Source organism: Euphorbia lathyris, chromosome 4 (assembly GCF_963576675.1).
Source record: "Euphorbia lathyris chromosome 4, ddEupLath1.1, whole genome shotgun sequence".
Classification (NCBI taxonomy): Eukaryota; Viridiplantae; Streptophyta; class Magnoliopsida; order Malpighiales; family Euphorbiaceae; genus Euphorbia; species Euphorbia lathyris.
In genome coordinates this window covers 9738361-9751888 of record NC_088913.1, presented here as the reverse complement: position 1 = coordinate 9751888, position 13528 = coordinate 9738361, and the positions used below count along the sequence as shown (strand labels likewise).

Below are 13528 nucleotides of genomic sequence, written 5' to 3'. Positions count from 1 at the left end.
AAGGACATCATTTTGTCCCCGTTCTTTGAGACGACTGTCGTGTTGTCTCCAGTCATAGGGACAACTGTCGTCCCCATTCTTAGGGACAATATTTTCGTCTCCGTTCATAAGGACCATTGTCATTCCCGTTACTGGGACATTATTTTGTCCCCATTATTTTAGGATGACTAACGTCCTTGTTTAGAATGACAAATGTCCCTTAAGAATGCTACATATCATTATGAGAGAAAAATATGAAATTCAAAGTGCAGAGCTTAGGATGCTACTTGAGCTTAAACAAGTAAGCAGTGAAGTGCAGAGTTCTAATCTAAAACAGTACAACCTCAATAAAATTCCTATTAACTGAAGAAAGTATGACAAACGTCTAATTACAAATGTTTTACCGTTTTAACTTGCTGATATATTGTCCTCTGATTGATTAATAAAAGTTAAACTTTACCTTGAAAAAAAGAATGAATACAGTTGGGTTAATGATTACAATTTAATTGAAACATTAGCCTTTTGAATGAAAGAAATGTAGGATGCTGTCATAAATAAAACAACATAGAAATAATAATACAATTAATACATAGTGTAATTATTAGGAACTACGCAAAGCTGGAAGAGAGGCATAATTAATGGAAGAATTCAGAATTTTCAAATTTCAGGTGACTCAAATAGACACAGCATCATAGGTTTAGTTACATCTTCCGAGTCACAAAATGGGTTTTTGGGAAAGTATCAATTTAGACTCCACATATAAAATAGTATTAATATAGGCTTAACGTTTAAAAAGGTATCAATTTAGGCATCAAGAACGGATTGGAAACGTCATTCCTATTACTCCGTTAAGTTCTAATTGAGGTGTCTCGTTCCGTTATCCAGACCTAAATTTGTACCATTTTTTAAACGTTAAACATATATTGGTGCTATTTTGTACATAGAGCCTAAATGCATACTTCCCTAAAAACCATAAGCCTATTTATTCCTGTAATATAACATGAATATTACAGCTATATTCTAATTCAAGCATCAGATAACACATAAATTAACCATGTAAAAACCCTTCAGCATCAAAAGGTTAAAAGCATAAAATTGCATTTCCAGCTCTAGTTTAATATCCCATGATGCGTTCTATGGTTAGACAATGACATCAATTTATATACACAGAAACTAACCTACAACACCAGCTCATCATAGATAAATCCTCTCAGTAGTAGTTCCTTGCTTTCTTCTTGGACCGTTAATCTTTTCCTGCTCAAAATAATTTCATGCAAGTTAGCTAGTCCACTAAATTATGAATATGAAATTCTAATTTCTAGGTAAATTCAAAAGATTCTTGCATTCAAATTATAGTAAAAAAAGTTTAGGCGTACAAATTCTAATCCCATGCATATGAAATCTAAAAACAAAAGACTATTCTACAACAAGAATCTGAATCAAATTTCTAATACTCAAAACACTTGTCTAAAATTCAAATTCTCTATTTATGCAACATCTAATTGAGGACTAAAAGAGGTAACCTACTATTTTTTTAACATAGGTAACCTATTCTAAACATTCTTTTCTTTTAATTTAGTTTACCAATATATGCAACACTGTGTTCTAAAATAGAAAATGATAATTGAACTTCATCAGTAATTAATCAAAATTTCAAGATTGTGCAGCAAATAAGAATCAAAATTAGTACCTTCGGGCCAACCAATCATGTTCTATTCCCCTTTAAAGTAGTGTCATGTTTTGTCCCCTTTAATCATCATCATCGTCATCATTGATCACGTTAATCTCTTCATCACCACTAACTTCTTCGTCGGTTTCGAGTTGATTGTAACCATCATCATCATCATCATCACCACAATCATTAATATTAATTGGAATTGTTTCTTCTGCTTGATTAGCAATTGGAAGAGGTATTTCTTCAAAACCAAAACCAACCTCATTCTCCATTGCTTCATCTTCGTCTATGGGTCTTGTTGTATGAAAATCAGCGGTGATCTCTTCTTGAAAAACATCACCATCTTCATTTTTCTCAGAAATATCCTCTAGTGATTGAAAAGGCAATTTATATATGTCCCTAGGATGATTTTTCACCACAATAAGCCAATTTATTTTTTTGGGATCTTGAACATAAAAGACTTGTTCAGCTTGAGAAGCTAAAATAAATGGCTCATCTGTTTTTAATCGACCATTGGCCTTGACACTTGTGATTGAGAAATCATCTACTATATATCCACTTCCTTTATGGCTCACATCAAACCATTCACATTTGAATAAGTAAACACAATTCATTCCTGAGTACTGGATCTCCCAAACATCTATCAAATTCCCATAATACTCTTTATCACAAGAACTATCATCACCCTTAGACAAGACTCCTGAATTTTGACTCTTGCGATTCATTTGACGATTTACAATATGAAACCGATCCGAGTAACTCTTGTAGCGTGGGTATGGACCAAAAGCAAGATTCATAAGATCCTTAGAAACAACATCATGTTCATTTAATTCATAAACCTGCAAGTTCATCAATAATATAAATGTAATTTATTAAAAAAAATGGACTAATAATGAGACATAACCTTAAGCAAATTATAATAATCCATACATATATTCACATACATGATCCTGGAACCATTTTGGAAATTCTGCATTGTAACGTCTCCTGAACGCTCTAGTACTCATATTTGGCAATGAATTCTTGTACTTCCTGTACCAATTGCAAATTATGAAGAATAAATAGATAAAAAAAACAAAATATAATAATTTATAAGAATAAAAAATATGGTACTTACTCGGCATATGGCCACACTTCTTCATAGTTGTTGAGGATGTAAAGATGTGCCTTGTGTTTCCAATCATCAGTTAGCAATTTGAAATCATCTTTACCTAATGGTCATCCAGCTTTTCTAAATATTGCCAACTCAATACCATTTGCATTTTGATCGATCCCATCAAAATTCCTAGGATTCTGATTGAAGATCGTGTCAATTCCTACCAAATATCTTGAATAGAAAGTTAAGCATTCATAGGCAATATATGCTTCTGCTATTGATCCCTCGGGTTTTGCCTTATTCCGGACGTTTAGTTTTTTCGTATGCAAGTCTCTCTCAACAAAATACATCCACCGCCGCAATTTTTACCTCCGATGCTAAGTGGATAACTAAATGCACCAAGACATCGAAAAATGAAGCTGGAAATATTTTCTCCAATTTACATAAAATTAACGGAATCTGCTTCTCAAGACGATCCAATTCAGACATTTCCAAGCTCTTACTGCATAAATCACGAAAGAATGCACTCAACTCAATAAGTGGCTCAACAACATCTTTTGGTAGGAACCCTCTAATGGCTATCGGAAGAAGCTTCTGTAGGAACACATGACAGTCGTGACTTTTCATGCCAGAAATTTTACGTTCCTTAATGTTAATACACCTAGATATATTTGATAAATATCCATCTGGTGTCTTCAACTCAGCCAGCATCTTACATAAAGCCACTTTGTCATTTTCAGAAAGCACATAACGCGCAATTGGGACACGTACTTTATCTCCAACCACGGTCGGGTGAAGACCATGCCTGATACCCATGTTAACCAAGTCCTTTCGACTGTTTAGTGTATCTTTAGTTTTTCCTTTGATCTTCATCAGAGTCCCCAACACATTATCACACACATTCTTCTCGATATGCATGACATCTAAATTATGGCGAATAAGAAGTGTCTTCCAATAAGGCAACTCAAAAAATATACTCTTTTTTCTCCAATTCTCAAAACTATTTGAAGCATCGTATTTCCTTTTGATGCCTTTATTGAATGGCAATTGAGTGAAATTGTCGAATTCCTTTAACACATCCAGACCTGATAAAGGTGTTGGCCTCTTTCTCATCTCTGTTAAACCATTAAACGACCTTCTGTCTTTGCGCCATTTATGATTGGGAGGCAAAAATCTCCTATGATCCATATAGCATAACTTCTTTGAAGCACGAAGGTATTCAGCACTAGTATGCTTATGGCAAATAGGGCAAGCCTTATAACCTTTCGTTGACCACCCCGATAAGTCAGCATGTAAAATTTTGTTTACTATGAGAATCATATGTCTCCACGCCATCAACCCATAACTCTTTCAATTCAGAAATTAGAGGTTGCAATTTTAGTAAATAGGAATTTAGGCTCGAACCGAGTTCAACTTTTAGTTCGAGCTTGTGTATTTTCTGATAATCCGAATATGAGCATGTCAAAGTTGAACAGCTTATGTGTTCAGTTCGATAAAAACTCGACTACTTATCCACAACTCAACTATCGTCCCCTCTCTGTCCATGCCACCAAAATCAACTTAATTCAACTTCAAACAGTATATTAAAACCCTCTAAGAGCCATAGATGAAACCAAGGGAATAGGATCTACGCAAGATTGTGTAGAAGAGCTAAGTGGCTATAGATGAGACTTATAAATCAATTAATGAAATGGGGAAGGCCAAAGCCTCCAATTTTCAGCTAATGATTTGTGATATTCAGCCTTGACAGGTGAAGCTACTTAGTATATTTCACTACTTGTACAAACAGCTTGCTTTTCAAAGCAGACAATGGATGGTAAGTTGAAGACTAATATTAGAGGACAGCAATGGTTTTTCCTTGTTCAACAATTATGCCACTCTTCATGGTGACAAGTAAAGATAATTACTGGAACGGGGCTAATCATCGGATAGTTATGGCTAATATATAGAAAGTATATAATCAGTAAATTTGGAAGCATACATATATGTACTTATACTGTGGTCTATAATGCCAGGAAACTGAAATTCGTTTTTGTAAGCTTACACTTGCAAATCAAGAAATAGCCGTATAATTTACACTACACAATTTCAATAGCTCGGCTGACCTCCATTTTAGCTCAGGATTACACCCACTTTTTTTTTGTATTGTAAGCAGTAGCTTTGCTGCCAAGCCAGCTTCCTTAGCAAACACAACACATTCTTATTCCCACAATATCGATATGCAACCTCTAAACAACTTTCTGATACTTTCATCAGTCCACTATGCAATTTATTAAATTCAGAATCTAAAACCTTATGTAAATTGAAATCAAAACATTTAAAAATCCATCCTAAACCAAAAACATCATCACTATCAATGTTGAAAAGTAATAAACTAGTGATATTAATCAATAAAGCAAACAAGTTCAAAATTAATGAATCCATCAATTGATAACCTTCACAAGTCCATTTGCATCTCTTCCTCCTACAAAATTGTAAGAACAAAATCATCCAATTAACAATATGGTTTATTATATAGTTCAAAAGCAATATTGTGTTTTAATTAAGGACTTACCAAAGTATTTTGTGTACTCCTTGAACAGTTTTCTTTTAACATTACTTCCATCCTTCTGCAATACGATTCAAAAACCAGATGTCTCTCCAGCTCTTGTTCTTCTTGCGCCTTTCTATGTCCTTCTTGTGCCTTTAATTCAGCTGTCAGTCTTGCAAACTCATTTTTAAGTGCATTAACTTCATCACTTTTACCATTAGACATCATTCCTCTAGTACTTGCTTTATATCCCAATCCCTTACCACGAACGTATCCCGATCTAACTCCAAATACCTATTGTAGCACATGATCTGGTGTGGGAATAGACTCATTATCATTTATTGGTTGATCCTCAACCCTTTTCATATCTTCCTGCATTACGTAAAATAAGTGAAATTTAATAAACCGAGTATAAAGATATGAAACAAACTTAGTCATAAAAAGAGTACCTAAAAGAAGCCCAAACATATATAATGTTATAGACCAATCAATCACCAATTGTCTCATAACTCAATCATAAACATTAGATCATATATAATAGAGATTTCACTTGAAATTAGATTCAGGGATAAGGTACCAAAATAGGTCTATGGTTTTTGGAGAAGCATCAATTTAGGCTCCATGTACAAAATAGTACTAATTTAGGCATCGATATAACAGAACGAGACACGTTATTGATATTACACATATAAAGCTTATTTTAGTACCTTATCCCTTAGATTTAAGAAAATAAATTTCAGCATTATGTAAAGTTTACAACCTGCACATTCCATATAAACTAGTACATTAGTTCTCCAGTATGCTTTAGATGCAGAGTTCTACATTAGACTTTGGTTTCTCTGATACTAAAATAATAATTACCTAAACCATAATGGTAATTATAATGGTTAGGATACTCATGCTTAAGACATTGATAAATGACCAAGTAACAAGATTATATTCTGAATCTAAAAATGACATAAGAACATTTCAAGCATGCCAACCAAGTACAAGAAAAGCAACCAGTTTTGATGATTATATTTGTAAATCAGAATTGCAGCATCAATAGAAACACATAAAATAAGCTTATGAAACAAAGGATAATCTAGTTTGACAAGTTTACTAATGTAATTGCTTAAAAAGTTCTATTACTTACATAAATCCTTCTTGATTCTGAATCACGGAATGTATTTTGTCCTTGGTCATCTATAATTCCATGAGTGGCCTTCCACACATCAGAAGCCTTTGGCAATTCGCCTAATTTCTCATCCATCTTCAACATTAATAGTATAATCATCTTAAAAGGAACTAGCCAAAACTTTTAAAAATAATTGATAAGAGTTGCCCTATATATTTACCATTTTATACTCTACTTGTGCAAAAGGGGTTGGACCAGTTGAAGAAACTACTATTTGAGAAGCACAATTAGTTGAATTAATATAACTCCGTTCCTACAAGTAATGTGTAAGAAAACATTCATTTAAACTGAAAATAATACATACTAACCATCACATAATAAATGAAACAAAACATTAGATATTTACATGAAAATCTTTGCTTCCAAAAACTTTAATAGTTCTTTAGGAACATGTTTCAAACGTTGATCATCATTAGTATACTTGCGATATTGGCTATGTAATTTATGTTTCCATCTGCGATATGCTGTCTTCATCTGAAAGAAACAAAAGTACTCAAACTTAGCCCTTTTCATTTCTGGCGTGTCATGCTCGACCTTTCCTAACTCTTCAAGCTTCTTCCACTTTTCAGGGCTATCAGTACTAACATCAAAATAGTCCTGTACAATATGTAATTTCATGAAATATTTAATAAAATTTAACAATTATACACAATTTTTTAAAATTGGTCGTACATAAAATGATAGCCCTGTGCTTCTTTTCAATTTCATCCCAAGGCTCAGTCGAGGTCCATAGATTCTTGAGCAGTATCCTAACCATGATGATAATTTATTAGAGTGTTTCCCAATTGGTCTAAAATATCTGCCGGGTGGAATGAAAACAACTAATTTGTTTTTCCTTCCATTGGTAAGTTTGTCGAGATCCATTCCTTTGTATGGTCCCCTACCACCAACTGATCTCCCTAAAAATAAGTAACAACAGTACTTAATTAATAAAAGAATGAAGATATTCTAATTTTTCATATGAAGCGCTAAAAAATGTTAAATTAAAAATGAAACAAACCTCGAAAAGTTTCAGAATTTTCAGGGCTTATCTCTGTGTCTGATGGGCAAGGATAGTTGGATTCATAATTATCAATGGGATTATCAGATTGTGGATTGTCAGAACCTTGCAAGTGAGGAGCACCCATCTCGGTAACCAGTTCACTATCAGCATTGTTATTTAAATTATGCCTCTTTTTGTCTAATATTATGTAACAAACAAAGAGTTATTATACATTCTTAAAAACATTTATAAAGAAACTCAATAAATGAAAATTATAATAACCGCAACTATACCGAGAGTAGATCGATGTAGCGAAGAATGCACGCCTTCATCATCAATAGTAGCACGTGTATGAGGACTAGCCGATGTAATTCTTTTATTTCTTAAATCTTAATTGATAAAATAAAATAATTATTAGATATCATAAATAGTTTATTCATATTAAATACAAGCATAGAAAATAAATCAAAACTTGAATATAATTTACCGTTTATTGGCGCAATAGATGATGGTGTCTGTGCAGCTGCATTTCTAGTTTCATTAATGTTAGCAGCACCATGTACCTGCTTTCCTCTTAAAATTTGTCTCCATCCCTCTATGAAACAAAATTTAACATATATAATATCATACACCATGAAAACTAATTTGGAAGGCAAACAAATTTATTATTATGCTTAGTAAGAAATTGTTATAGAAAGTTATAGAAGTTGACTTGTGAATTGTAAATCGTAGAAGTTGACTAGCAAATCATAAACTCAATCCACAATTCAATTTGGTTTCATTTTCAATACTATAATGGGCTCATGCTAGCCCGGTTGCATAAAAAGCTCTCAACAATAAGTCAATAACCCAGGTTATAATGGGAGGAAAAGAATGCATAGCAGAAACTTTCTTTCTACATGGCATCATGACTAAGGCCTAAATCACAACGTCATAACACAACTAAACCTCAGACTTTTTTCGCCCAATCCTTTTCACCTATTGATTGCCATATTTTGCTGGGAAATAAATGTCAACGGACTAGCCAATATAAAAAAATTCCCTCTTTCTATCAAACCTTTTCTCTTGTTTCCGGTAATAATATTTTGTTTTTCACTTTCAGGTAACTAAAGAAGATCAGAAACAAAACATTTCATTTTTTCTTCTTTTTTTTTCCTTTGCACATCTACATTAACCATCTGATAAGAAGCCAAGAGGGGCATCCCATTAAATAATAAATACTAAGTAAAAGGATTTTGGCTTAATGTATATTTAAACCTTTAAACTTGGCACGTTTTGCCTATTGGCACCGTGAACTTCTAAAATAATCTATCACACACTCATAGTTGGCTTTAAAAACATATCACACGCCTATAGTTGGTGTGTGATAGGTTTTTAAAGCCAAATATAGGTGTGTGGTAGATTATTTTAAAAGTTCAGAGTGCCAATAGGCAAGACTTGTCAAGTTTAAGGGTGTAAATATGCATTACACCAAATATCTTCTATTCATATATTCCTCCAATATACATGACATAAACAATTTTTGGTGTTGTGTTCATTTGCGTTCTTAAATAGCTGCATCTAATGTTGACAAGTGTAGTGCATCATAACTTGGAAAGAGAAAATCATAATTGCATACAGATTTTAACCAATTAGAACAACAATATTTTGGTTACAAAAACAATATTTCACTCAACCATATTAGCCATTTGATATGATATGTGCCAAGTCCAATCAATATTAGAGTGAAAAAGATTTTTCATGTTTACAGAGACAAATTTACTGAAAAGCTGAAGAAAGTTCCTAGAAACTAAATTTTATTCTGGAGAAGTTATCCTTAGGAATTATAGGCTTACTACCAAAATAGTACCCCAACAAAATCCATTAACTATCAATTTTGGCCTGCCCCTTAACCTTTTCAGATTTGAGGCTCAACCTTCCACATCAGCTATGAAGTTTACAATTAGCTCAATTGCAATCCAAAAACATGAACTTTTATTGGCTCAAAGCACTATTTGGCCCCTGGTCTATAAATATTGTTGTTTGTCTGACCTATTATTTGGTAACATTTATTCCATGACCTATCAACATAGTTGTGACCCAAACTCGATGACCAGGGAAGGGAACAGAGAAGGAGAAAGAGAAAGAGAAAGAGGGGAAGGTACAAGCGTTAGAGAGTAAGAAGAGGCTTTTATTGTTTTGATCGAGCACCGTAGTCGCGAAGTTGAACACCTCAAGAAACGTATCTCCTATTAACCTTAGGGGAATGAAAAGAAAGCTTGGCAATGCTTTTATTTGAAAAATCATTAGTTTTTATCACATGGCTTTTGTGCCTATGGATGGGAGTATATGTTCTTTTTTAATTGTTTTGGACAGCACTTGATACTGTCTTTTAAATTAGTCAGCAGTCATAATAATTTCTCTATATTTTCAGAACAGAAGAAACAAAAAGAGTTGATACAATTGATACGCAATAGCTCTTCTCCATGTACTATCAACTGTTATGCTAGCAATTCCATCTCTAATCAGCACAAGAGAAGTTGAAAGTTTTTTTAAGTAAAATTAGACTACAGAGCAGCCTGAAGCAAGCAATCCCAACTAGGTTGGCACCCCTTGACAGACAAGCGAACCCTGAGCCCGTATATTGAATAAATTGAATAAAAAATTACAAATGAAGGAATAAACGAAAAGAAAAATGGGGGGATCAAGTGAAACGGAAGACACTCCGACCCCCCAAGTTACAAAAATAAGAATCTAAGCAAAAGGATGGGATCTCGTCCCACCAGACTAAATCGGAACCTGTTCTGCCATAGTTAGCCAAATTATCGGCAACTTGATTGCCTTCCCTATAAATATGTGAGATTACGAATGTCATTTGCTCCAAATAAGATAAGCAAACCAACCAGTCTTGACGGACCTGCCAAGGAACAGAAAGCGAGCGAGAGCAGAAAATCCCAACCACGTAGGAAGCATCACTCTCTAGCCAGATGTTGTACCAGCCCCGTTCAAACGCTGCTTTGACAGCGAAGATGGCTGCTTTCAGTTCGACCAAAAGCGCGTGACAAGACTCCGAGGGAAAAGCGAAAGCCTTCACAAACAGCCCCCGTTATCTCTAAAAATGCCACCGCAACCCGCTGATCCACCAAGGACAGAGGCGTCCGTGTTTACCTTTATTAGACCTGCTGGAGGAGGTTGCCATTTGACAGGAGTAACTCGAGGCGCAAGAGGTGCTCTTCGCGCGACACCGAGCTCGGACAGGATACGGCATTCTACTGCAGAATTCCAGGTATTCCCAAGGCCCAGACTCGCGGCATCCTTGACTGCTAACCAGATTCGTCTTAAACTCCCTGAGACACACATTTTTATTCCATTAAAGATCTGATCATTACGAGACAGCCAAACAGACCAAAAAACGTTAACAATTGCCGCTCCCCAAAGAATTTTGATTTGTGAGCTGAAGCGTTGCTGCGACGCGTCACTGATCAACTCAAGAACAGTTGAATTCAGATTCAGAGAGCGACCAAATAAAGAAGCTACCCCATGCCAGATGGCTTGCGAGAAAGGGCAATGAAGGAAAATGTGTTCCGTTGTTTCCGCCGCTGCAAAACAGAAACAGCAGTGCGAAGTGAGATATATCCCCCGAGCCCTTAATTTGTCATGCGTAGGAAGGTAATCAAGCGCTGCTCTCCAGCACGTAAATGAATGCGAGGGTAAAATTGTGGGGGTCCAAACCAAGCGGCACCAACCCGGTTCAACTGGAACATCAAGATGCCATTTGTAAAAATCCTTCACCGAGAACTGACCATCTACCGCCGGCTCCCAGACACACCTATCCGTCAAATCTCTCCCTCTGCGCACAGCCCTTATACGCCTTTCAGTTTCCTCTGACACAGGGAGGTTCTGCCAATGATCTCCGTCCAAGAAGCTTTCTACATTGAGAGATCTAGAGTTCCTCTCAACCAATTGCGTCTCAAAAACAGAGGGCCTGATCCAACCCTCGAACCAGAAGTTGAGATTGGATCGTATACCAATCCACCAGAAACTAGTCGCAACCGAATCTCTGTAAACACGCTTGACCGAGCTCCAAACCGACGAGTTTATAACCCAATTCCGCGGCCTCCCAACTGAGTCAAGAAAACGGGCCCTTAGCAATCTGTAGCAAAGAGAATCTCCTTGCATAATACCCCAAGCTGTTTTCCCCAACAGAGCCTTATTAAGAATGTGTAAATCCTTGATGCCCAAACCTCCCTCTTTGAAAGGCCTACAGCACAAACACCAAGGGACAGTGACTAACTTACGGGTGTCTGTCGAGCCAGTCCAGATGAAATTCCGCATACTTCTTTGCATATGACTCAGCAGGCTACGAGGCCACTTATACAGAATAAAACTATGAATAAAAGAGCCAGTGATGATAGAATTCACTAGTGCCAATCGGCCTGCTAAGGACATGCTACTTCCTTTCCATTTAGCGAAGTTAGAAAGCACCTTGTCCATCAGGCCTCTTAACTGACTCGTTTTGGGGCTGCCTGGGAACAGCGGGATACCTAAGTAACAGAACGGAGGAGCACCAATTCTAACTCCAATCAAATCGGCTAACCTTTTGGCTCTTCTTGCAGTTACGAAAGGTCCGAAGAAGATATCCGACTTCTGCCAATTGATGAGTTGTCCAGAAATAGAACCGTAAAATTCGAATGCATCTTTGAGTACACGAATATTTGCAACCGAGGCTGCTCCAAACATCAGAACATCATCCGCATAAAGAAGATGAGAAGGTAAGGCCAGACTACCTGAATATTGCATTGCGCGTAATTTACCCTCTTGCACAAGCTTTAGCAGATAACGACTCAGAAAATCTTCTGCAATACCAAAAAGGATTGGAGATAGTGGATCCCCCTGCCGCACCCCACACGAGCAACTGAAGTAGTTACTGCAATCAGGTCCTGTCAGAATAGAGATTCGGGCTGTATTTAACAAATTCAGAATCCATTATCTAAATTGAGCGGAGAACCCAAAAGCCTCAAGCACGGACAGAAGAAAGTTCCAGTCAAGTGTATCGAAAGCTTTCCTTATGTCAATTTTGAGAGACATATTGCCTCCGAAGCACCTCTTTTTTAACAGATTTGTACCTTCTGACGCGATTGCAACGCACTGATGAATGCTTCTGCCCGGAATGAAGCCAAATTGATTATCTGAGACAATGCTAGTCGCAATACTGGACAGACGAGCAGCCAAAATTTTAGAGATGAGCTTGTATCCAAAATTGCTCATAGCAATTGGTCTGTAATGATCAACCGGCAAGGCTTCTTGGACTTTAGGTATAAGCACCATGTTACTCGAGTTCAAACCTGGTAGCATGATTCCCGTATGAAAGTAATCCTCCACCATTGAGCAAACATCCTGACCCACAATCTCCCAATAGGCCTGAAAGAAGCACCCAGTGAAGCCATCTGGACCCGGCGCGCACCAATTCGGCATTATCAGAATCAGTCACGAGTTTAGGAATGACCTCAGAGACCATGTCCAAATTCTGCTCAGATAAATTGTCAGTTCTGAAGAGGCCATCATAGTAATCAGAGATATGAGCGGCGATTCTGTTCTTATCCGTGATAAGCTCATCATCGATTTGCATCACCGAGATGCCCGTCGAAGCACGTCTGATAGTCGCCATTCTATGAAAGAAAGTGATGTTGTGGTCGCCTTCTTTAAGCCATCTAACTCTACTCTTTTCTTTGAGATAGATCTCCTTTCTATGAAGCACCGTATCCAGTGCCGTGTGAGTAGTAAGTTCTTGCTGATGCAACGAAGTGGAAAAACCCTGTTCTGAAATATTTGTATGCACCTGTGCTAAAGACTCCTCTGCCTTGGCGATCTCAACATCCAGCAAACCAAAAACATCTCTATTCCATTTTTTCAAAATGGGTCTCAAAAGTCGAAGCTTTTGACTTGGTTGCTGCATTGACGGCAAACGAGGATGAGGACGGTGCCAAAACTCAGCAATAACGTCACGCATGCCAGGGTGAGTCACCCACATAGCTTGAAAGCGGAATCTGGTAATCCTTCGCCCTCGAGAGCCTTGAAAAAGGATAGGAGAGTGGTCTGAGTGATGCCTG

General features: G+C 36.6%; 1 protein-coding gene across 3 annotated transcripts; it reads right to left on the bottom strand.

The window, feature by feature from the left end:
- Positions 1–4962: 4962 nt before the first annotated feature.
- LOC136227386 (uncharacterized) lies at positions 4963–9352 on the bottom strand. 3 transcript variants are annotated; one of them, XM_066016037.1, is made up of 9 exons: positions 7927–9352; positions 7733–7828; positions 7458–7637; positions 7130–7356; positions 6804–7054; positions 6618–6710; positions 6416–6532; positions 5305–5652; positions 4963–5214 (listed from the first exon to the last, which is right to left on the bottom strand). In XM_066016037.1, exons 1-6 carry the CDS (start codon positions 8072–8074, stop codon positions 6668–6670), a joined length of 945 nt encoding a protein of 314 aa, XP_065872109.1. In that variant the 5' UTR covers positions 8075–9352; the 3' UTR covers positions 4963–5214; positions 5305–5652; positions 6416–6532; positions 6618–6667. The 3 variants fall into 3 exon arrangements, with proteins under 3 accessions (XP_065872109.1, XP_065872108.1, XP_065872110.1); XM_066016036.1 differs by having other exon boundaries at positions 6416–6710; XM_066016038.1 differs by having other exon boundaries at positions 6416–6710; positions 6804–6931; positions 7927–9351.
- Between the last annotated feature and the right edge of the window lie 4176 nt (positions 9353–13528).